At 35.7% G+C, this 23,499-nt stretch overlaps 2 protein-coding genes across 2 annotated transcripts; one reads left to right on the top strand and one right to left on the bottom strand.

The window, feature by feature from the left end:
* Window positions 1-611: 611 nt before the first annotated feature.
* Window positions 612-6,680, bottom strand: LOC137400772 (axoneme-associated protein mst101(1)-like). Its single transcript, XM_068087109.1, has 3 exons — window positions 6,651-6,680; window positions 4,842-6,190; window positions 612-738 (listed from the first exon to the last, which is right to left on the bottom strand). Exons 1-3 carry the CDS (start codon window positions 6,678-6,680, stop codon window positions 612-614), a joined length of 1,506 nt encoding a protein of 501 aa, XP_067943210.1.
* A 2,396-nt stretch (window positions 6,681-9,076) lies between these two features.
* LOC137401018 (ras-related protein Rab-27B-like) lies at window positions 9,077-23,271 on the top strand. The gene is made up of 6 exons (XM_068087361.1): window positions 9,077-9,216; window positions 9,333-9,410; window positions 12,615-12,721; window positions 13,056-13,144; window positions 20,209-20,436; window positions 22,680-23,271. The coding sequence occupies exons 1-6, from the start codon at window positions 9,126-9,128 to the stop codon at window positions 22,864-22,866; spliced, it is 780 nt and encodes a 259-aa protein (XP_067943462.1). The 5' UTR covers window positions 9,077-9,125; the 3' UTR covers window positions 22,867-23,271.
* Window positions 23,272-23,499: the final 228 nt, after the last annotated feature.

Genomic DNA, 23,499 nt, shown 5'->3' with positions numbered 1-23,499 from the left:
ATTTTGGGTGGACATGTCTGAGTCTATTGGCAAGGGCACTTTAATGACTGGAGACATGTCCTAGGTTCAAGCACCAGTCAATCTTGAAAGCGGTTGCATAGAGCAAACAACTTTAAAACTGTTAGCAATTTCCTGAACAACTCTGAAAGTAGCAGGCAACAAACTAAGGAAGTGCATTGTTTTTCCTCAACTGGTTACCCTTTGGTGAAGTTCCAAGCATGCTAAATGTAGGACAATAATTATAAGATATTATCTCTAACAGAATGTTATTTTTATAACTGGTGACAATAAGTAAATTGACCAAACTATCAACGCATCACACTCCTTCAATCTACCCCTTCAATCCACCGCTTCAGTTCACTCCTCTAATCCACTCCTTCAATCCACCGATTCAATCTACCCCATTAATCTACCTCTTCAATCCACTCCTTCAACCCGCCTTTTCAATTCACCCTTTTCATCTACAGCTTCATTGCAGTAATCTATAAACAGTCCTTACGCACCGCATCGGGTTATTGTGCTATTGGGTGGTGAGAAGGCCAGTCAGACTGTCAGTAGAGCTATATGTTAGTAACGTAAATGTTCTTGTCTACAGATGTACATGTATATGATCATCTGTTCTTGTTGTGATGGGAGCCAGCCGACCCTGTGTTTGGGTCAGCTCTCGAATCGGCTCGACTTGACATGGTTGGGCTAGACACCAGGTAAAAATGGGCGGAGCTTGCTCTGGCGGGACAACTACAAAAGTAGAAGCAATGCAAGCAGGAAACAGAGCATATGTCTTCTCTTCTCTATATGTCTACTTCATACAAACACATATCTTTATATTCAACTACCACTGGCCACCACTGTGCAGTGAATATGAGATTAGTGTGGTGCGTGCTGAAGGAGTCTACCAGATTTTCTTCACATTGTTTCCTATGACCTAAAGTACTGTAAAGTGCTGAAAGATGGACTAACTCTATAGTCTTGTTCATCACAGCCATATTCTAGAGTCAACCACTGATTTGTTTCTAACTATTAATTTCTCTTGAGATGATGAGACATTCTGTTGTTGACGGCTTTCATCAGTATTTCTTGCCTAATCTGATCTGTATACCTGGTTGAAAGCTGGTAGTCGGAGAGTAGACAATTCCGATTGTTGTAGTTTCTGGTATGCAACAAGACTGATGTTTTGATGAGCTGATACACTCTACACTATAAGCAACTTTGTTGCACAAGAATATGTTTGTACAAAGTTGGATTGTTCATATCTATCGAGTATATCTCCCTTTGGTTCTAATATGGTCACTGTTTAGTTGTAGCGATCATCAACTATTGTAGTTGGCTTTTTGTTTATCCATTTCCTTGCGTATTACTTTTTCCCTGTGGCGTGCATCGTCTGTGCAAATGACTTCCTATTACGGTTAAGTATCTAAGAAATGATGTTAGATCAATTATACTTGTACATGTGTGTTTTCTTAAATAGAGTTATAGAGCAAATGCATGGGGTTTCTCTGTACTTATAGAGAGTTATAGAGCTAACACATGTGGTTTCTCTGTACTTATAGAGAGTTATAAAGCTAACTCATGTGGTTTCTCTGTACTTATAGAGAGTTATAAAGCTAACACATGTGGTTTCTCTGTACTTATAGAGAGTTATAAAGCTAACACATGTGGTTTCTCTGTACTTATAAAGAGTTATAAAGTTAACACATGTGGTTTCTCTGTACTTATAGAGAGTTATAAAGCTAACTCATGTGGTTTCTCTGTACTTATAGAGAGTTATAAAGCTAACACATGTGGTTTCTCTGTACTTATAGAGAGTTATAAAGCTAACACATGTGGTTTCTCTGTACTTATAAAGAGTTATAAAGTTAACACATGTGGTTTCTCTGTACTTATAGAGAGTTATAGAGCAAAGGCATGGGGTTTCTCTGTACTTATAGAGAGTTATAGAGCTAACACGTGTGGTTTCTCTGTACTTATAGAGAGTTATAAAGCTAACTCATGTGGTTTCTCTGTACTTATAGAGAGTTATAAAGCTAACACATGTGGTTTCTCTGTACTTATAGAGAGTTATAAAGCTAACACATGTGGTTTCTCTGTACTTATAAAGAGTTATAAAGTTAACACATGTGGTTTCTCTGTACTTATAGAGAGTTATAGAGCAAAGGCATGGGGTTTCTCTGTACTTATAGAGAGTTATAGAGCTAACACGTGTGGTTTCTCTGTACTTATAGAGAGTTATAGAGCAAAGGCATGTGGTTTCTCTGTACTTATAGAGAGTTATAGAGCTAACACATGTGGTTTCTCTGTACTTATAGAGAGTTATAGAGCAAAGGCATGGGGTTTCTCTGTACTTATAGAGAGTTATAGAGCTAACACATGTGGTTTCTCTGTACTTATAGAAAGTTATAGAGAAAAATCAACTTACATTTGTGTTTAACTATCTAAACTTGTATGTAGTAATTATATTGTATGACGTGTGTTTTTGTTTTTGTACAAATAATTTTTGTTAATACAGCCGTTTACTAGTGGCTCTAGAATGTTCAACCTACAAACAACAGGTTGGAGTTCAATTCTTAAAAAGGCCGCTGATTGTGACAAGAATGACAACCAACCATAAATTACTCTCTGTAACTGGGAATGTCTCCAGTCGTTAAGGTTCCTTTACCATTAGACTCGGACATGTCCAGCCAAGATTACAGAGTCATCATTTGTATAACAATTATCTTAAAAAACAGACCCAGCCTTTGCTTGCAGTAAGTTAAACAGACATTATACTCGATAATTGAGGAGTTGCCCACACCCAGTCGCACACACATAATTATGTATCTAGATATGGCCATAAAACGTGCCAGAGCTGTTTTAACTATAGTTGTAATTAACATATCTGCTATACTTACTGCAAAGCTTCACATTATTTGCTGTTATACTCAATGATAATATCCAATACAATTCTTTAACATTCCTCTAATAAGTGTATGCTTTCATTTTAGTCAGCTGTGCTTCTCCTCCTCAATACACAGGCACGAAGTCTTCTATTTAGCTGACATGACTTAATCTGATCTTGGTCACATCTGCTACCACTTGTAATTTATTATTCTTATGAAAAAAAACTAAAAAGTAGTGTTTGTTTAATGTTTGTCTTTTTTAATAAAAGTAAATGACTTTTGTCATAGTCTCTGTCACTCAAAGTTTTGATATGTTTTTTATGCAAAAATAAGCATTCATTAAAAATGCGAATTATCAAAGTTGAACGTTGAAAGTATTTTTATACACGTGGATGTATTATTATTACAAGAAAAGACAACTCTTAACTTATGTAGTGATCGCTGTTTTGCACTCCGGGGTTCAAAGAGTAATGTATTGCTTTCTTGGTCTATAGTGTTCATCTAAATTGAAGCATTTATACATTACCTGAATTTGATCAGTTTGCCGGAGATACTCTATTGACAGTCTTAGCTTGCCTTCGTGTACGTCTAAAATAGCGTAACGCAATGTTTTATAACGCCATTGTTAAAAATCAATTTTGTTGTAGCAATTAGTGTTGTTCACGCTTCTCTCAGTTTTTTTGTTTAGCTCTGAATATTTAGAATGCTTTTAAATCTGATATTCAAATGTGCTTTTACATGTACAAGATTTAGACATCCGAGAAAGACTGGGTTCCTGTTTAAAGCATATACTTCTACTTGTTATGTTAGCCACTTATTGCAAAACTACATAGCAAACTCTCTTCAACCTAGAAGGTAACACAAGTCAAACTTTCTGATCATTAAAATGCTTACAAAGTAGACCCAGAAAAGGATATTCCTCTTGCAGAAATCTGCATTAGGATTTGGGTTCTACCGATCATGTATTTCAGCTTACCACGCTTCCACCCATAATATCACAAAATCTTTAAACATATTGCCTTATTCCACAGTTAATTGTTTCCCCATTTTTGTTAAAGGTTCTACGATACTACATAAACTATGTCCTAAATATTTGTATTTATCCTTCCACACATGACAAACATTGTTTTCTATTCCGTGAAGCAAATATACAACATCCATCGTCATATGCTTCAGTTTAAGAACTTTCTGTTAGTACATGTACAACCTCCAATTACCTATCTCGACTCCTCTACAATACTATTAGATTACTAACTATTAAAATGCTCTTGTTCAACTCACTCAATAATTCTTAATTTCCATTTTTCATTTTTTCCTTTTGACACGTAATGAAAAACATCATGTTGTTAATGATTATCAATGCGAATAAAAGTTATACATACAAAACAAACATGGCAACGAAATAATTTTTATTTTATTGCTATTTGGCATTCCATAAAGGTGAAGGCCGTCTGATGGTCAATACAGACATAGCCAACAGACCCATTGACTGTATGAGAGACATCACGCAGGACTCAGTGGACTAACAAGTCTCCCTCGACCTCTCCGTATTGATTAAACACTGATTACTCGGTATAGCTCATTAGTTCACCTAATCCAGCATGTAACACTTGATCAACTAGGAGTCATTGCAAGGAATTACTAATAAGAAGAGGTTATGGAAGCAAGCATTCCCACCAACTGTCAAGGTAAAACTATATGTTTTTTCAAAGTAAAACTATATGTTTTTTCGAGGTAAACTTACATATTTAAGTGCAAAGTTTAGCCTTTGAGTATTTGTGAGTATTTTTTACAATTATTGAACAATTCTTAAGGCGTCCCTCATTTTCATCTTTACGTATTTTAATCTAATCTTACACTTTTCCTGTTTTTTAATTTAATTATGATAAAAACTCTCTTTTTTATGTTTTTCTCTTCTGCATATTACCTTCACCTTTTTTCTCAACCTATCTTTTGTCCTTTTACTTCTCCCCTTTCTTCCCTCCACACTTCTCTCCTTTCTTCCTCCAACACTTCTCCCCTTTCTTCCCTCCACACTTCTCTCCTTTCTTCCTCCCACACTTCTCTCCTTTCTTCCTCCCACACTTCTCTCCTCTCTTCCCTCCACACTTCTCCCCTTTCTTCCCTCCACACTTCTCTCCTTCCTTCCTCCCACACTTCTCCCCTCTCTTCCCTCCACACTTCTCCCCTTTTTTCCTCCAACACTTCTCCCCTTTCTTCCCTCCACACTTCTCTCCTTCCTTCCTCCCACACTTCTCCCCTTTCTTCCCTCCACACTTCTCCCCTTTCTTCCTCCCACACTTCTCCCCTCTCTTCCCTCCACACTTTTCCCCTTTCTTCCCTCCACACTTCTCTCCTTCCTTCCTCCCACACTTCTCCCCTCTCTTCCCTCCACACTTCTCCCCTTTTTTCCTCCAACACTTCTCCCCTTTCTTCCCTCCACACTTCTCTCCTTCTTTCCTCCCACACTTCTCCCCTTTCTTCCCTCCACACTTCTCTCCTTTCTTCCCTCCACACTTCTCTCCTTCCTTCCCTCCACACTTCTCCCCTTTTTTCCTCCAACACTTCTCCCCTTTCTTCCCTCCACACTTCTCTCCTTCTTTCCTCCCACACTTCTCCCCTTTCTTCCCTCCACACTTCTCTCCTTTCTTCCCTCCACACTTCTCTCCTTCCTTCCCTCCACACTTCTCCCCTTTTTTCCTCCAACACTTCTCCCCTCTCTTCCCTCCACACTTCTCCCCTTTTTTCCTCCAACACTTCTCCCCTCTCTTCCCTCCACACTTCTCCCCTTTTTTCCTCCAACACTTCTCCCCTTTCTTCCCTCCACACTTCTCTCCTTCCTTCCTCCCACACTTCTCCCCTTTCTTCCCTCCACACTTCTCCCCTTTCTTCCTCCCACACTTCTCCCCTCTCTTCCCTCCACACTTCTCCCCTTTCTTCCCTCCACACTTCTCTCCTTCCTTCCTCCCACACTTCTCCCCTTTCTTCCCTCCACACTTCTCCCCTTTCTTCTTCCAACACTTCTCCCCTTTCTTCCCTCCACACTTCTCCCCTTTCTTCCCTCCACACTTCTCTCCTTCCTTCCTCCCACACTTCTCCCCTTTCTTCCCTCCACACTTCTCTCCTTCCTTCCTCCCACACTTCTCTCGTTTCTTCCTCCCACACTTCTCCCCTTTCTTTCCTCCACACTTCTCTCCTTCCTTCCTCCCACACTTCTCTCCTTCCTTCCTCCCACACTTCTCTCGTTTCTTCCTCCCACACTTCTCCCCTTTCTTTCCTCCACACTTCTCCCTTTTTTCTTGCCCGTTCTCCCTCTCAAATTTCCTCTCTCACGTCTTTCTCTCTTTCTTTCAACTCTTCTCTCCTTCTGCGCCTTCTCTCTCTCTCTATCTCTCTATCTCTCTCTATCTCTCTCTATCTCTCTCTATCTCTCTCTATCTCTCTCTATCTCTCTCTATCTCTCTCTATCTCTCTCTATCTCTCTCTATCTCTCTCTATCTCTCTCTATCTCTCTCTATCTCTCTCTATCTCTCTCTCTATCTCTCTCTATCTCTCTCTATCTCTCTCTATCTCTCTCTATCTCTCTCTATCTCTCTCTATCTCTCTCTATCTCTCTCTATCTCTCTCTATCTCTCTCTATCTCTCTCTATCTCTCTCTATCTCTCTCTATCTCTCTCTATCTCTCTCTATCTCTCTCTATCTCTCTCTATCTCTCTCTATCTCTCTTTCTCTCACTCTCTCAACTCTTCTTTCTTAACTCTTCTTTCCTTCTACATCTTGCCTCTCTCCTCTCTGTTCTCCCATGTTTTTCCTTTCTCTCTCTTTCAACTTATTACTTCCCCTTGTCCCTTCCTGGATAGCTTTTTCTTTTTTTTCCAATTCTCCAACTAGCAGATCTAAATGCTCAACTAGATATGGGAGTAACGTATTATGATACAATGTACTGATGCATACCAGCTTAATCAAAGAGGTGGGGGGACACATGCCAACAGAGATGACTACAACCTTTAATAAAAGTTCAATGTATTGATTTTAGTAGTCAGTGCATCATTTTACTGAGTTACAATACTTATATATATATATATATATATATATATATATATATATATATATATATATATATATATATATATATATATATATATATATATATATATATATATATATATATAAGTATATCTTTTAGGGCTTCACATGCATTTTTAAATATGTGTGTATACATACAGTATGTATGTATTTTTGGATTAATACGTACATACATATATGGTATATGTGTATGTGTGTATACATATATATATATATATATATATTAGTGTATGTATCTGTATTAATACGTTCATATATATAGATATATAGATATATATAGATATATATAAAGATATATATAGATATAAATATATATATATATATATATATATATATATATATATATATATATGTATATATATATCTATATATATATATCTATATATATTTATATCTATATATATCTTTATATATATCTATATATATCTATATATCTATATATATGAACGTATTAATACAGATACATACACTAATATATATATATATATATGTATACACACATACACATATACCATATATGTATGTACGTATTAATCCAAAAATACATACATACTGTATGTATACACACATATTTAAAAATGCATGTGAAGCCCTAAAAGATCAAGCCATGTAGAGTTGCTTATTTATAGATATGATCTAAACAGATTTATAGAAATAGGCACAAAGAACTTCTGAGCATGGTGGTTTTTTCGAAATTCTATTTTATTACAGTTCAAAACACGTTTAATATTTTTGAACCGCTTATGAATTTAAAATGCTTTCATGTCTCTACTTCTTGTCATTTTTAACTTGGTTGTATTTAAAAGATATCAAAAAGAAAGTAAGCTTTTCAATGCTTTTGATTATTTGCACTCCTTGCTGACATCGCTAGTTGCATGTAGTCCGCTAGTTCTGTGGTAGACCTGCCTGGGTCAATAAATAGCAGTATCACCTGAAGATCATAGGGACAAGTTAGAGCAATTACTATATACTGTTACAGTAGTGTAGTTGTTTACAGTATTTCCCTTTCCTGTTCTCTATAGCTGTCTAATAGTCTCTAGAGGTTCATATATATCTTATATATCATATGTAAGAATGTACATGTATATTAAAAAATCATGGACTGCGGATCACAATTGGAGCAAATAGAAAGTTAGTGAGCTATTTCGACAATACCCTGGATTTAAACAACAGCAATTATAAGCCTTTCAACAAGCCAAATAACTTGCCCATCTACTTGCTAAAAATTCAACTATCCTAGAAACATCATCAAAAACTTACCAGCAGCTATAAACAGCAGACTTTGCTCTCCTCTGACAACAATACATTTGAGTCATCAATCAAAATCTATTAAACAGCCTTAAATAGTAGTGACTATTTGCATGCATCTACCTGCACACATCTACCTGCACACATCTACCTGCACACATCTACCTGCACACATCTACCTGCACACATCTACCTGCACACATCTACCTGCACACATCTACCTGCACACATCTGGTTACTCAACTAAACTTTACCTGAAAGTTGGAAGTTCTGTGAAACTACGTAGCGGGAACTATCAGCTAGAAAGCAGGGAATGTCTGATTTGCGAAAATCAACCCTACCCTGAGCAAGGACTAATATTCATAAATAAGCTATTCATTTTCCAAAGTGAACTTTTTTCAACTTTCAGTACCATTGAAATTGATAGGTATGAGTGTTTGGTTTAGCTCACTAAGTATTCTTGTTATAAAGGAGCACACACCTACAAGTCGCCCATGAACTTGAGGACATTCTCAATTTCACCATGTAGTGTTCACTTTCTCCCTGTGGTAATTGGTAACAGGTAGTTGTAGCAGTCTGGTGGTGTGAAGTTTATTGGTAGTTTAGTATCTCCAGCAGAATGAATAACAGAAATTTTCTTCCATGGTAGTTTAAACTACCATTACTGCTCTATATTTTGGTCCTTCTGACAAGAACTAAATGATCACTCTCCGCCAACTGCAAACTCCTATCATGACAAACTGTTAAAGGCAATTTCATTACTTGTCATGCCTGACCCCAAACATTACTAGAGCGGAGAAGATTAATGACTTAATTAGAATGGTAGGTGCTGCGTTAGTCCACAAGAATGTCATGGTCTATAGGCTCAAACACTCCAGGTGAAAAACTTCATTCTGCAAAGAAGAATTCAATGGGATGCATCCCGCTGGCAAGCTAGAATCGTTCATCCTCACAGGATATCACTCTGTGAGGAAGAAATGGCTTGCACCAGAGGAGGACGATCCACGTTAGTCTTTTTACTCTGTGATTTTCTTGAGAATTTAAAGAGCTAATTACCTTTTGTAAGAATCACAGGTTGGCTACAGACTATGCATGTTGACTGGATTGTTGGTGTCTATGCAGATACGAGTGACACAGATGAAGACGTTCTCAAACCAGCGCGCTTACAATATGACTGCCTCATCAAGCTCCTAGCTCTTGGTAAGTTCAGCTCTCATTGGGCATCTTTCTGTGTATTGTGAATAAATACTGTTTAACAACAAGGATCCTTGGTAGCTCTATTGTTCTTCAGCCATATTCCCCTTTGATTACCTTTGGTAGCTCTATTGTTCTTCAGCCATATTCCCCTTTGATTACCCTTGGTAGCTCTATTGTTCTTCAGCCATATTCCCCTTGGATTACTCTTGGTAGCTCTATTGTTCTTCAGCCATATTCCCCTTTGATTACCCTTGGTAGCTCTATTGTTCTTCAGCCATATTCCCCTTTGATTACTCTTGGTAGCTTTATTGTTCTTCAGCCATATTCCTCTTTGATTACCCTTGGTAGCTCTATTGTTCTTCAGCCATATTCCCCTTTGATTACTCTTGGTAGCTTTATTGTTCTTCAGCCATATTCCCCTTTGATTACCCTTGGTAGCTCTATTGTTCTTCAGCCAAATTCTCCTTTGATTACCCTTGGTAGCTCTATTGTTCTTCAACCAGACTCCCCTTTGATTACCCTTGGTAGCTCTATTGTTCTTCAGCCATATTCCCCTTTGATTACTCGTGGTAGCTCTATTGTTCTTTAGCCATATTCCCCTTTTATTATCCTTGGTAGCTTTATTGTTCTTCAGCCATATTCCCCTTTGAATAGCTCATCCTTTGCACAGTCCTAAAGGTCTTGGTTAGCGGTGCTATTTCTCAGCTACATGGATCCTTGATTTCACCTGCCATTGCTTAGCCACCTGAGTTCTTAAGCAGCTTTGTTATATAGGAGAGACACGACATGGAATGAGCGTCGTTTGTTAAATTAATCATAGGCACATGTATGACTATGTATGAAATGCAAAATTTTATCTAAAAATCATCTTTTTTATTTTACTGGAGGAGAGCGTAAACCCAATATTTCATATTTTATCGTAGCTCTTTGAACCCTTGTCGAAGCACTTGTAAGACCTAGGATTCTAAGAATTGGTCAAAAATCGGTAAATAGGTCAGAAATCTCCCTATTTATATTATTTGAGCTTTATATATAATATTGAGAGATTGCCGGGTGTTCTAATAAAGTGTGGTAAATAAGTATTTTCACAATTATTCTGAAATGCTGGAAAGTGGTTGATTAGTTCAGGTGTTAGAGTGATGAACAGCAGAGCCAAAAGTGGTGAGTTCAAATCTCATACGATGCAATCTTTTATTCGAACTTGCAATCTTGGTTTTGGACAGATGAACAGACGGACAGTCAGACACAGCTATTATCCACAGATATTTTGTCTGTCTGTTTGTTTGTCGTCCACGCATTCTGAAACTATTGAACAAATTTTGACCAAACTTTAATTTCTCTAGCTCTATAGATTGTTTAAGGCTATTTAGTTTTAGGGGGCTGGAGCTAGAAGCCCCCTAAAACTAAAAACAGCATCAGTATAGTATGTATTTTATTTTAACACTATAACATAAACTATAGTTGTGAAATAAAAATAAAACTTTTGCCCTAAAACTACTGGGTGTTTAAGCATGGTTTTAAGATGCTGATGTCCTGGAAGACTGGGTTGGAGGCCCTCTGGTAGCTTAATACATGTTGATTCACAGTAATAATTATAACTTTGGTTGCAGTTAGTTGTTTTAAATAAAACATTCAAACAGTAATGCATGTATCTTGGACTTCTAGCATATGATGCTGGTAATACACAATGCTGCCCAGTATTTTCACCTGAAACATCATTATTATTATTGTCCTTGTTGATTACCTCAGCTCTTCAGCTGGTGATACTTTAGTATCTGGCTAGGGCCTCTAACCTGGGATATCCAACACCTTTCTCAGTATCCTCACTGATTCTAGTAAGGCAGAGATTTGTACTCTATCTACTTCCTTCTTGTCCATGTTCAGCAGCTGCATTTGCTCGTGCAGGTTTGCCACTGCTACCAGCGCTCCCACCATGATTATTATTAATCATCATGATAAATAATTTTGATTAATTAATCATTTTGATTAATAATTGATTGGTTATTATTAATCAACTGTTATTATTATTATTGTTGCTATTCTTCCCACTGAATGTAGCACAGGAACAGATGTAGTTATTCCTATAGAGTTCCTTTTGTCCCTTCAGATGTTCTTTTCATGTTCGAAAGATTACAATTACCTAATAGGTTCTGTTTTGCCAAGTTCATAAATAATCTCATGAACAAATTCTCTCTGTCGCTGGACTACATTTAGAAAATTTATACTTCTCTCTCAGGCAGTTGTATGTCAGACGCTATAGAGTTGGAAATTCCAAAAATCAATACATTTATGTGCCATGAATAAAATAAAACATATTGTCCGTAAGGAGTACTGTTTTAGATACACATTTTAAAATATAATTAGAAGTACATGTATTATGGCCATTAAAAATAATAATTTTATTGTCAGATTAAATTTTTGATTATGTTAGAAATTATTGTAGAATATGTGATTGATGAATAAAGTTGAAAAAAAAGTACATGCGAATTTCATTTCATAGAAGTGACCCGAGCAAGTATATTCTGTTAGTTATAGCAAAGATTCTTACACAAAATAGTAAAACAAACATCACTTCAACTCACAGCAAATTCTAGCGTTAGTTCATGCCTGGCAGCCACTACATGCAGTATGTTCATACATTGTATACTCTAGGTGAGCCACAATGTCCTCTGTAAAAAGGTTGTATATATTCACTCAAGTATAGATTCAAGTAGAAGTTTCTGTTTATATTATCATGTTTCTGTTAAAGACTTGCACAAAATTTTCGTAGATTTCATCAGAAAGTATCAGTATTTTTCTATGATTTGCAATTGTTTTTTATATTTGAGGTTATCTGACTGCCGGGATGTTTCCAGACTAAAATCAACAAAACTTGATTGGGCCTAAAACGCTCAGAAGAAAAACACATGCAAAATGACATCATTAATTGCTATCGTTGATATCGGCTATTGTATTCTAATTACAGCATTATACATCTCTATTCTGTAAGTCTCTTTGCAACTATAAATAAATGTCATAATCACACTTTCAATTTTTTCATATTTAATCTTGAAACATCCTAACAGTCAGAGCACCTCAAGCGTCAAACAATCGCGAATGATAAAAAATATTGATACTTTCCGATACAAATCTACTAAGATTTTGTGTAAGTTCGTCTTTATGTATGTGGTAGCAAGGCATGTTTGTGATTATGACAAGTTGTTACAGGTGATAGTGGAGTCGGAAAGACAAGCATGCTATGCCGGTACATAAACAATCATTTCTACCCCAACTTCATTTCAACTGTCGGTATAGACTTCAAGGAGAAACGAGTCGTAAGTGGTTTATGCGCTGTAGAACTATAAAAGGTTTGCTTGTTCTAGATGAATAGGCAGCAAGGGTTTAACGTGCTCTCCAGCGGTGGCAGCGCTTTTAATCACTCCCAAAGTAGGTCTACCAAGACATCATATGAATGAATCGTCTGGCTAGACAGCAAAATATTTCAACTAGAGACATACACCGCCTAATTTTTTACAGTATTGACCACGTAATACGAATATTTCCAGCCTGAAATTATAAATTTGAGGTTGGTTTAATGAGAAGGGGGTGCATGTATAGTTCACAATCTTTGTTTTTTAATGTGTGTTCACAAGTTTATTCTGCTGCCAGGATTATAACACAAAATCAACAGATGGAACGGAGACAGGGAGAATTATTAGGTGTCACATACAACTCTGGGATACAGCTGGACAAGAAAGGTTAGCATCCTTCTAATCGTATCAGCCGGGGTTCATTACCAGTTCCATAATCAATGTGATTTCACTTTGCCATATTATGTGCTCATCAACCTAAGAATTTCATGCAGGAATGACTTTAATGAATTCGACCGTGTTGTAAGAGGTCCAGCTAAGGATAGCCAACCTCTACTAGCTAATACCTGGTACAGATTTGCGGTTTGACTGCATTATCCCTAGCAATCAACAAACCTCAAAACGCTATTATTCCCAGCGTCTAGTTATCTGTCAATTATCTGACAGATAATTGTCCGACCTTTCGGTCGAAACTGTCTATTACTACTCTATTTGGTAAGTTGCAATGTCTAACTGTACGACCTTGACATTTGCTGACAAGTAACTATGGGTGCGTGATCAGCATATACACAAGACAGCAAAAATAGCAATGGAATGTTGGTGCTGTCATATGCACATACACTGTACCATTGTTACATGGAACGGCTCTGGTGAATGATAGGAGTTGTCTATACAATTAGTAATATAACTATTCACAAACGCTTGAAACTGATTTTATACTCGAACAGTGTTGGGTGACGTTGCTATTTTCACCAGTTGTCACACACTGCGCAATCACTAACCCTCTAAAATCGATTAAAATGTTGTGATTTTGTGCTAAGTCTGCCAGACAATTTATGTTCGACTATTGATTAGGTGTCATAAACAAAAAATAATATTTTTTAGTCATAGAAGCAAGTTTGTACTAAATCATTCAATTTTCTATTCTACTTTCTTGAAATCCTCTATGTTACTCACAAATTTGTATACTATGGATATCAAACTGCTTAAAATTTTAATGTTTTTACCCAGATTGACAGTGAAACTATGTTCAGTGTTAATCAGGTATTCTAAAAAATGTTACATTTATAAGTAGACTACTCGAATGCCCAGCGTTGCGCGAGTATTAAAACCAGCTTATAAATAATGGCAGGTAATATAATAATAATGTACCATTAGCCTGACACATTGCCAATAGCTAAATTGAGTAAGCTACTATCCGCATTGATAAACTTACTAATAAGAGCTGTGAGAGCAAGCTTTAGTGACAGTGCTATGAAAGTTCTCAATGAACCCATTGCATCTTGGGTAGCTTAAATGGTTAGCTTAGCACTTGGAACGAAAGATTTTGAGATCGAATCTTCTGCGATATGAATGTGTCATTACTAATCGCTATAGCTGAACAGACCGGACGACAGACGAGGACAAACTTTGAGTTTTATATATGTAGACGAGTACATCTCTGATGAGTTATTAAACTTGCTATTATTGCTACATGGGAATTTATTTCTTTAGTTTCTTTACTTTCAACTCTTTCCAAACTGAGACCAACTGTGAAATTTATGTCAAATACTACATGCAAGTGTAGGTAACGGTGTCATAAAGTGAAAAGTATATGGCGTCATATGATAAGCTAAGCTTATTTCATTCATTTGAGAGGGTTGCTTTGAGATTCTGAATTAATTATTGCTAAATTATGTCAGTAAACTATTGTAATGCAATAGGCTCTTGTCATCAGTTTGACAGGAGTAAAGTGTTCGGCATTGCTAACAACTCGTATTTGTGGCTAAATAAAATTGGTTATTGAAAAGAAAAGATATTCAACTGTAAGCTAACAGCAAAGACTGCCTCATACACCCGAGCTGGTGGCTTGCTCATGGGTCCTCCTCAGTTACTCCATCTAACAGTAGTAATCCTCAAAGTCTAGATTAATGATAAAATTAATAAGCAATGCTAATTATATAGTTACTGTCAAAAATTTCGAATTATTAAATATGAACTCTGTTCTGTTGCGCTATTTTCGAAGTTTGTGTCTGGATCTGTTCTTCAGGTACAAAATGCAGGCAGATCCATACTGAGTAGATATGACCCATTAAATAAACTGACCTAATTTTGAGTGAATAAAAAACTCAAAGTCTCCGCTGATGCTGTAATTGATTCTTGACTTGACGGTTGTCCTCATTTTTGACCAGTTTTATTCATGCAATTGAATGTACGTTTCATTTGTTCATACATTTCAATATCCCAACTCTTCCACAATACTATCAGAATACCAACATTTAAAACACATCTATTCAACTCACTCCATAATTCCTGACTTCTGCCTTTTAATTTTTTGTCGTTTTTTTGGGCATGTAACGACAAGTGTCATTTTGGCATGTAACGACAAGTGTCATTCTGGCATGTAACGACAAGTGTCATTCTGGCATGTAACGACAAGTGTCATTTTGTTGATGATTACTATAGAACGTTATACAAACATACATTTGAACCAGCTTAACACACGTAACTAACATTGCCATAGACAACCAACGCGTTATTTTGGAACGCATCTTTTGATCTTCCTTCTTCCAGCTATAGACCGCTACTTTATATTAATGGAAAATTATTTAGAAAAAATAATGCATCTTATCTATATAAAGAAAAATGGCTATAGTACGCGATTGTTAACATAAATATTTTTGTAACTTTTCAATAGCATTATTTCGTTACAGATAACCTTGAGATTGAGCGCTAGTAAGTGATTCACATTTCACACCATGAATCAGCTAGTAACTACTAGTGATTACTTGTTTTGGGCTGATTTCTAATTGAGTTTGATAGACAAACTAAGAAGCATAAGGAAAAACTATAGCTAGTGAACATTTCTGCCACAGGAATTCAGCTTTGGTTAAATAAGCCAACTTGATCCAACTGAGTAAGTGTGAATATAAACCTATAATAAGTAATGGCTAGCTCGAACAAGCGCACGTTCTGAATAAAATGTTTTTAAAAAGGTCTAAAGATGGCACACTTTAGTCACACTCTGTCACAGATGGCAAACTCTAGTCCCAGCCATATGAAATTTTTGTTATAGCTGGATCTCTACCGCTGAAAGTCGACAACACCTTGTTTCACGCTGGCTCCGTTAATAACAAACTAAAGAGTATTGGCATCTTCTCAAGGAGAAATGTGCTATAAAGTAGCCATGTAATAAGAAAAGAGTTCAAGGCTGGCTTCATGCCAAGTAGTCAGTATTTTGAAATCTTGTGTGGTCCGCTAGTGTCTTGGGACCAAATGTACTCATTCACCTTTAGCAAGTAATTGATTCCTCAAGAGTAACACCAAGGATAACTTTCGAAATAAATCTTTCCAACTTTTAGATATAACAGCCAATCTATCACTTGTAGACATGAGACAAAGTTTCTAGGATTTGTTTGACAGATGACTCTCTTGGAGTAGTTCATCCTAATCCTGTCAACGCTATTTGTAATAAGGTCACTGAGTCATTGACTCTGCTCCAGTTTTGAAGGCCGTACATTAACTCAAAATCTTTCATAGCATTTTATTATTAGTTTATTTTTGCCTCATCATTTATGGTATGCACATTTATTCTAATCTATCTCCAAGATATGTCACTAATGATTTATTTTTGATGCAAAAAGAGCATTCCAACTGATTAAAAATCTACATCATATTTGAGCATATCTTATTCCAACGATTGATCTTTCCAAATCGTTGTATCTTCTTACTTGACCTATGCTGAATGTTTATTTTACGTCAGTTAGAGGTTTCAAGGTCTTTCATGGTTTGTGTCTTCGTTTTTTACGTGACAGTTAAAGGTTTTCATCTCATTTTAACATTTGTGATATGAAAAAACTGTATGCAACACCTAACAATTATTTTGAAAATTTCAATGATAGCTGCTTTAACAATCTTCCACCTAATATCCCTTCTCTTAGCAGAGAAAAGGTATTTTAAACACTATACGTTAAACCATTCATTTGATTTTAGTGGCTAACTGTTGCCTTTTCTTCTCTTTTGTTTCATGATTGTTGTATGAAATGATTTGAAAAACGGAAATTTCATTTCAAACAGAAAAGCAATTTTTGAGTGAAATGAAATTACTGTCAATTAAGTAATCTACATGTCTTCTATATATAAACCTCAGTGTTTGTCTGTCGGCGTTTGTCTGTTTGGTTACAGCAGTAAAGTTATAGCTACGAAGAATCGCCTTCATACTGGTTTTGAACTCGCGGCATTAAAATCACAAGTCCATTATCAAGTGCATGTCACAACAAAGCTAAGCCAATCTTATCACTCCCATTACTCTCGCCATAGACTGTAGCCTATATCCTTTTCGGATTGCACGGCGTGCCCACGCTAAGTGTGCACTTTTTATTACATGGTGCACCATCGGATTCCGATGACCCTGTTATTACGATTTTTTCACCTTGTGGTATGGAACACTATGTTTTTTGTCATCGCCATATGAAATTTTGTTGCCATACGATATCAACAAGAATTTATCTCATAATTCCAAATTGGCAGTCGGTGTGCTGAATACATCAGAATAACGAAGATGCCGATACCGCTATTTACCGAAATCTCTCCCAGGACGCATGAAAGAGAAACGATGCTCACTCTCTCAGTTTAGTGTTATTCGTGATTAGTTACAGTGAAAACGAATACGGAAACAGATAAGTGATAAAATTTTAGACGATGACAAAATTAAAGTTTAATTCAACAAAATACATACTAAAACTTAGCTTTAAGTGTGTATTTAGTAAGCTAAATTCATTTATTAAACTTCAAAGTTTATGTTATACGTCTGTCTTGAAGGTAAGAACTTCCTACGATAGGTACTGCACACATTATATCTTAATGTTAACTTTTATTACAGCTCATTACTGCTAAATACACTAAAGCTACTGTAGGTAACTATAGTTACGAAGGTTAACATGTCATTTTGTTAATAATTCTTAATATGTACTATGTATATATCACGTATATGTATTTTGTATATGTACTATGTATATAGTACAAATATGTATTTTTAATATGTACTATGTATATATTACATATATATTTTGTATATGTAGTATGTATATAAAATTCTGATGATTTTACCAGAAGGTGTTTGCATTAGATAATTAATATGGGTTTCTATACCACTCTATATGACATTTTCGTCTTACAATACCAACACTGTAATGAATTACATTCAGATGGCGAGGGTCCACACAGGTATTAATTAATATTCCCCTTTGCATTTGTTTTTATTTTTCAATTTTTTAAAAGCTTTTTTGCTATTACATCCTATTTTTTTAATTTGTAGTTTTTAAATGTGCCGTTTCAATACCAAATGTGCCGTTACACTCATATTTCTGGTTTCAGTAAATCTGTAAAAGCTAAATAGTTTTCACTTGGGCAATTGTATTCTCTAAAGAAAGAATTATTTTGACATTCTCTCTCTCTGTTTGGTCAGACAAAGTATCAGATAAAGAAAGTCTGACATCTCATTTTTACGCTTGTACCAGTATCGAAAGGTACCAGTATCATTTATCAAAACTTTGAATACAACGAGCTTCTGTTACAACAGTAACTTTTTTTATACATGCACTTCTATGTGGTCATTATTATTATTATCATTAACTAGATGAATGCGCGGAGCTACTCGAGGAATAAAAATCTTTGCACAAAAAATTTATTATCATTTAACATATAATAACAGTTACCATTCCAACTTTCAAACTTCATATCATGAGAAAAATGTTTGGTGCAGGTCAAATAGTTTAAGAAACAAAATAAAACAACTATAAAAACGTTTAAATGTAAATGTGAAATAACTAACAGGTAATAGCTAAATTAAGGCTGTTTTGCTACAATTACATTAAAAGATGATTTGGTAATGATACAATTAATATGAACTGAGAAAACAAACTAGAAATCCTAAATTTGTTGAAATAATAATAACAATCCGCACATAGAAGGGTGTGTGTATAAAAAAGGTTACTGTTCCAGCAGGAGCTATTCATCAAATCTTTGAATACGACGATACTGGTACCTTTCAATACCGGTACAAGTGTAAAAATGAGTTATCAGGCTGTCTTTGTCTGGTACTTTGTCTGACCGAACATAGAGAGAATGTAGAGGTTATTCTTACTCAAGATAATACAAATGTTCGCGTGAAAAGTATTCAGCCTTTACTGATTTAGCAATCAAACCTTACGAAAAGAGTGTAACAGCACATTTGAAATTGAAATGACACATTTAAATATTAAAAATTAAAAATTGGGTAGTAATAGCAAAAAATCAGTTTTTAAACAATTTAAAAAATAACAAATGTAAAAGGTAATATTAGTTAATAATCAAAAGTGCACATTCAGCGTGGGAATATGGCATATGGTGTGTGATAAGAGCCATAGAGTCATAAGAACAGCGTAGCTTGGTGGCTAGATGGACTGTTAGACATTAGTGGTGCAACTTTTGTGGGTTCCAATCCAGCAGATTGTGAGCTTTTAATTCCAAGATTTTAGTAGCTATAGCCAGACAAATCGAAGGACCCACAGACAAACCTTGAGATTTATATATATCAAACATATTCATGATTTTTATTTTGTTTTCTCAGTTCATATTAATTACATCAGTATCAAATAATTTTTCATCGTAATCAAACAGGAGTATCTAGCCATTACTTGCTAATTACTTCACATTTAAAGACCTTTACAGTTGTTTTACTTTTTCTCTCAATTTATTTGAGCAACCCAAAACACTTTTCTCATGATATGAAGCTAAAAAGTTAGAATGGTAAATGTTGTTAAATGAAAATAAATTTTTTGTTCAAATACTTTTTTATTACCCGGGCATTCATCTAGTTTTTACTATAATAAGAGCCGTGTCTATTTATTCATCTGTCAAAAGTGTGAGAACGTTAGAAAAAATTGCTTAGCGTGGGAATTGAACTAGGGTACTGTCGGTTGCTAACCAGCGCACTAACCTTCATACCACTCGTCCACCTTGCTCCATTGCAAATTGATTATGCACATTGTAATCACTCATTACTGTCTCTCACGATGAGCAGTACTGCCAAGCGTACTAGCACTTAGAATATACTTTTTTTAATACACGTTGTTGAAAATTACTGTTGCTTTTTGACAAAATTTACTAAAATGTTGTGTAAATTCATCGTTAACTGTGTCTTTCTCTTAACCGACAAGCAAAACCCTAACTGCATCGCCGAGGTTTTAATTTCTTCTTCCCTTTTATTGTAGATTCCGAAGTCTTACGACAGCGTTCCTACGTGATGCAATGGGCTTCCTTGTCATGTTTGATTTGACCAATGAACAATCATTTCTCAACGTGCGAAACTGGATGACTCAATTACAGACACACTCTTACTCAGACTCTCCTGACGTCATTCTTATTGGCAATAAATCTGACCTCATATCAGATCGAGCAGTCACAAAAGAACGGGCATTACAAATGGCAGATGAATACAGGTGAGTGTTATGGATCCCTCTGACACTGCTAGTCTAGTCCTTTCTCCTAATTCTTAATATTTTAGTCAGCCTCTGCTCTAGTCGTTGTGGCCTCAGTACCAAAAATTATAATTATTAAAGAAAGTTAATGAAAAAGTTGAAGAAGCTAAATTTGACCAGAAAAAAGGTTGCTAATGAAAGCGCATGTCCAACAATGCCATTATAAAAAGCATAGAGTTATACCACGCTACACCCCTTACACCAGTTATGAGCAGGTCTATAAAGGTCTTCCTCCAACATTCATAAGCTGTAGTGACTGTAACCCTTTCTAAAGTGCCCTGACTAGTATGGCAGCTAGTTGCTGACCTAGTTGCTTAGTTAGTCATTTATCTATTCTCCCAAAAACTGTTGCTGCCATATTAAAACTAATCGGTCTGTGGAATGGCTGGCTATGCTATGGTAGAATATGATTTGCCTGGAAAACTGTCTTTTAACAAAATCATGGACTCGCCGTCATTTATTTGAGATTCACTTGAAATAAATTCTCAGATTGAATATATCTGTCTCTGCAATGGAGTGTATCAAAAATTAAACATTTAATATTATTTATTAAAAACATTACAATTCAAAGCTATAGTAATCACAGATCAAAGGTTTGTGCGATAACAAGTTATGCTAAAATCTTGACATTTTTGCAATGCTATTTGGGACATTAATACGAACTGTATTTTTCAAGTTTTGCTTCCTGTACTAAAATAGGTTTCGCAATAATCTTGCAACATTTGTGAAGGGATCACTCGCATGAGCCCATGGCTCCGTCTACCTAACTGATGACTGAGTTGCCAAAGCATCATTTGCGTGGTCGCATGACTCTAACTACTGAACTGAGGGCTGAACAATGAAAGCATTGCTTGCATGAGTGCATGACTATAACTATCAAACTGGCGGCTGGGTTGTGAAGGCATTACTTGCACGAGGGCATGACTATAACTATCAAACTGGCAGCTGGGGTGTGAAAGCATTACTTGCATGAGGGCATGACTCCAACTACCCAACTGAGGGCTGGGCTAAGAGCTGGGCTAAGAGCTGCAGTATGCCTTGCCAAGCTAAGTTTTTATTCAGAGCCTATTTCAAGTATAACATATAAAAAGAGAGCATAACTCTAAGTAAGCCTATATTTTTAAAACTATAAAGCTAACTCAATTTTTAATATAAAAGATGAAAATATAGCACCTTAAAACATTTTTTTGGCAATCCTAGACTTGCAAATCATCTGAACCTACGATCCTTGATAAGAAATTATATAAATGCAGCAAAAAATCGTTATACAAGCAGCGAGTCAAGTTCATACAGCGAGTCAAGTCATACAATAAGTCAAGATGATGCAGGAGCCAAGTTTACACTATGAGTGAAGTCACACAATAAATCAAGTTACGACAAAAACGGGCGTTAATATACAATCTTATTAATAGTTCATGTCAGCTGTAGTAGCGTAGCAGTCAAGATCGAAGTGAATACTTTGGACTATAAAACTTTAGTTCTGATCATATTTTATCTAGTTGTTGGTTGAATCTGACGTATAGATAGTATCTTCTATGATTACCTAATAAGATACGTTTTACCCTTAAAACGAGGCAGATAGGTGCCGTCATACTTTAAATTAAGTATCTAGAAATAATATTGATCTAGTTTTAAATAAAACAACTAATTTTAAATAAGTTTGTTTGACCTGCATGACCTCCAGCAGCTACTGTGCTGTTAAGAGAGGGATGACTTTGATCATCGCTTTCATGAGTGTTGACAAATACAGTAGGTTGATAGGTTCTTTAAACATGGCTGATGAGTTTGATAAAATAAGCCTTGTGCTTGCTGTAAGTATATTATAGCTCCACAACACCAAGTGTTTCCACTCAATTTTTCAGAGCGGTGGTGTAAATTTCTGTGGTTGGTATTTTAGCTCTTGTTTTGTCGGTAGTACAAATCTGTGTTCTGCCTAACATGCTTCTGCTGCGGAAGAAACCTTTTTCATACAAACGCTTCTATGTATTCATTGCTTATTTTTTCTCTTAATTTATTTAAACTGCACGAAAGCACTTTTCTCATGATGAGTGGTAAATGTTGGATGATATATATAATATTTACCACTCAACTTTTAAACTTATGTTAAAATGCTTTTTATATTAAATAAAAATATATATTATTTGTATTAGTTAATATATTATATAGGCTTACATATATCTGATGGAGGAATGCTCGCATTGCAGGGTACCATATATAGAAGTAAGCGCTGCCAGTGCAAAGAATGTGGAGGAAAGCATCTTGCTGCTGCTGGATGCCGTTATGCAGAGAATGGAAAAAGAAGTGGACAAACAACTGAGCAAACAAAGTATCGATATAAAAGGTCTCAGTAGCGAAGACAACAAAAAGCTTAAAAAAAAGTCATGTTGCTGACCTATTTCGCAGTATGAAACTCAATGTTGAGAATGCTTGCAAGAACACAACTCCAATTTTGAACTAAGAGAGTTGAACAGGCCAACACAACTTGACAATTCCATGAAAGAATTATTCTGTCTCCCACTCGTTAAATCGTACATAAGAAGTTTGAGAGCTTCTTGGATCCTAGTTTTACCTTTCCATCACTGATTATTCACTCTGAAACTGGGCAGACAGAAGGTCACCTCTCTTCTGTATTCACTTTATACTAATAATTAAGTTTTACCAATTAAATCGCTAGATTACCAATCACATTAATGCTGTTTTAGTTCTACTAGGCCTCGCCTTGAATATCAGCCAATTGTTTCTTTTCTATAATCAAAAGTACTTAACCATAAAAATACTATATATAATCAGATGCTATACTCGCCAACTTCCTTCTGTTCATCATAATAATATCGTGTAAACTGGTACTGGGTGACATTGCTCAAGTTTATTCAATTTTGAGATCGTAGGTAGAGATATATTTTTGTATAAATAATTTTAATTAATACTATTAATAATAATTGTGTAGACAATAAAAATAATTTTCAATAGCTTATTATTAACAAATGCTAATAAACGAGAAAAAATCGAGTTATATAGTTTTAC

The sequence above is a fragment of the Watersipora subatra genome, chromosome 7 (assembly GCF_963576615.1).
Source record: "Watersipora subatra chromosome 7, tzWatSuba1.1, whole genome shotgun sequence".
Taxonomy (NCBI): Eukaryota; Metazoa; Bryozoa; class Gymnolaemata; order Cheilostomatida; family Watersiporidae; genus Watersipora; species Watersipora subatra.
Note: the sequence above shows the minus strand (reverse complement) of the source record. Positions and strands in the feature narration are given on the sequence as shown.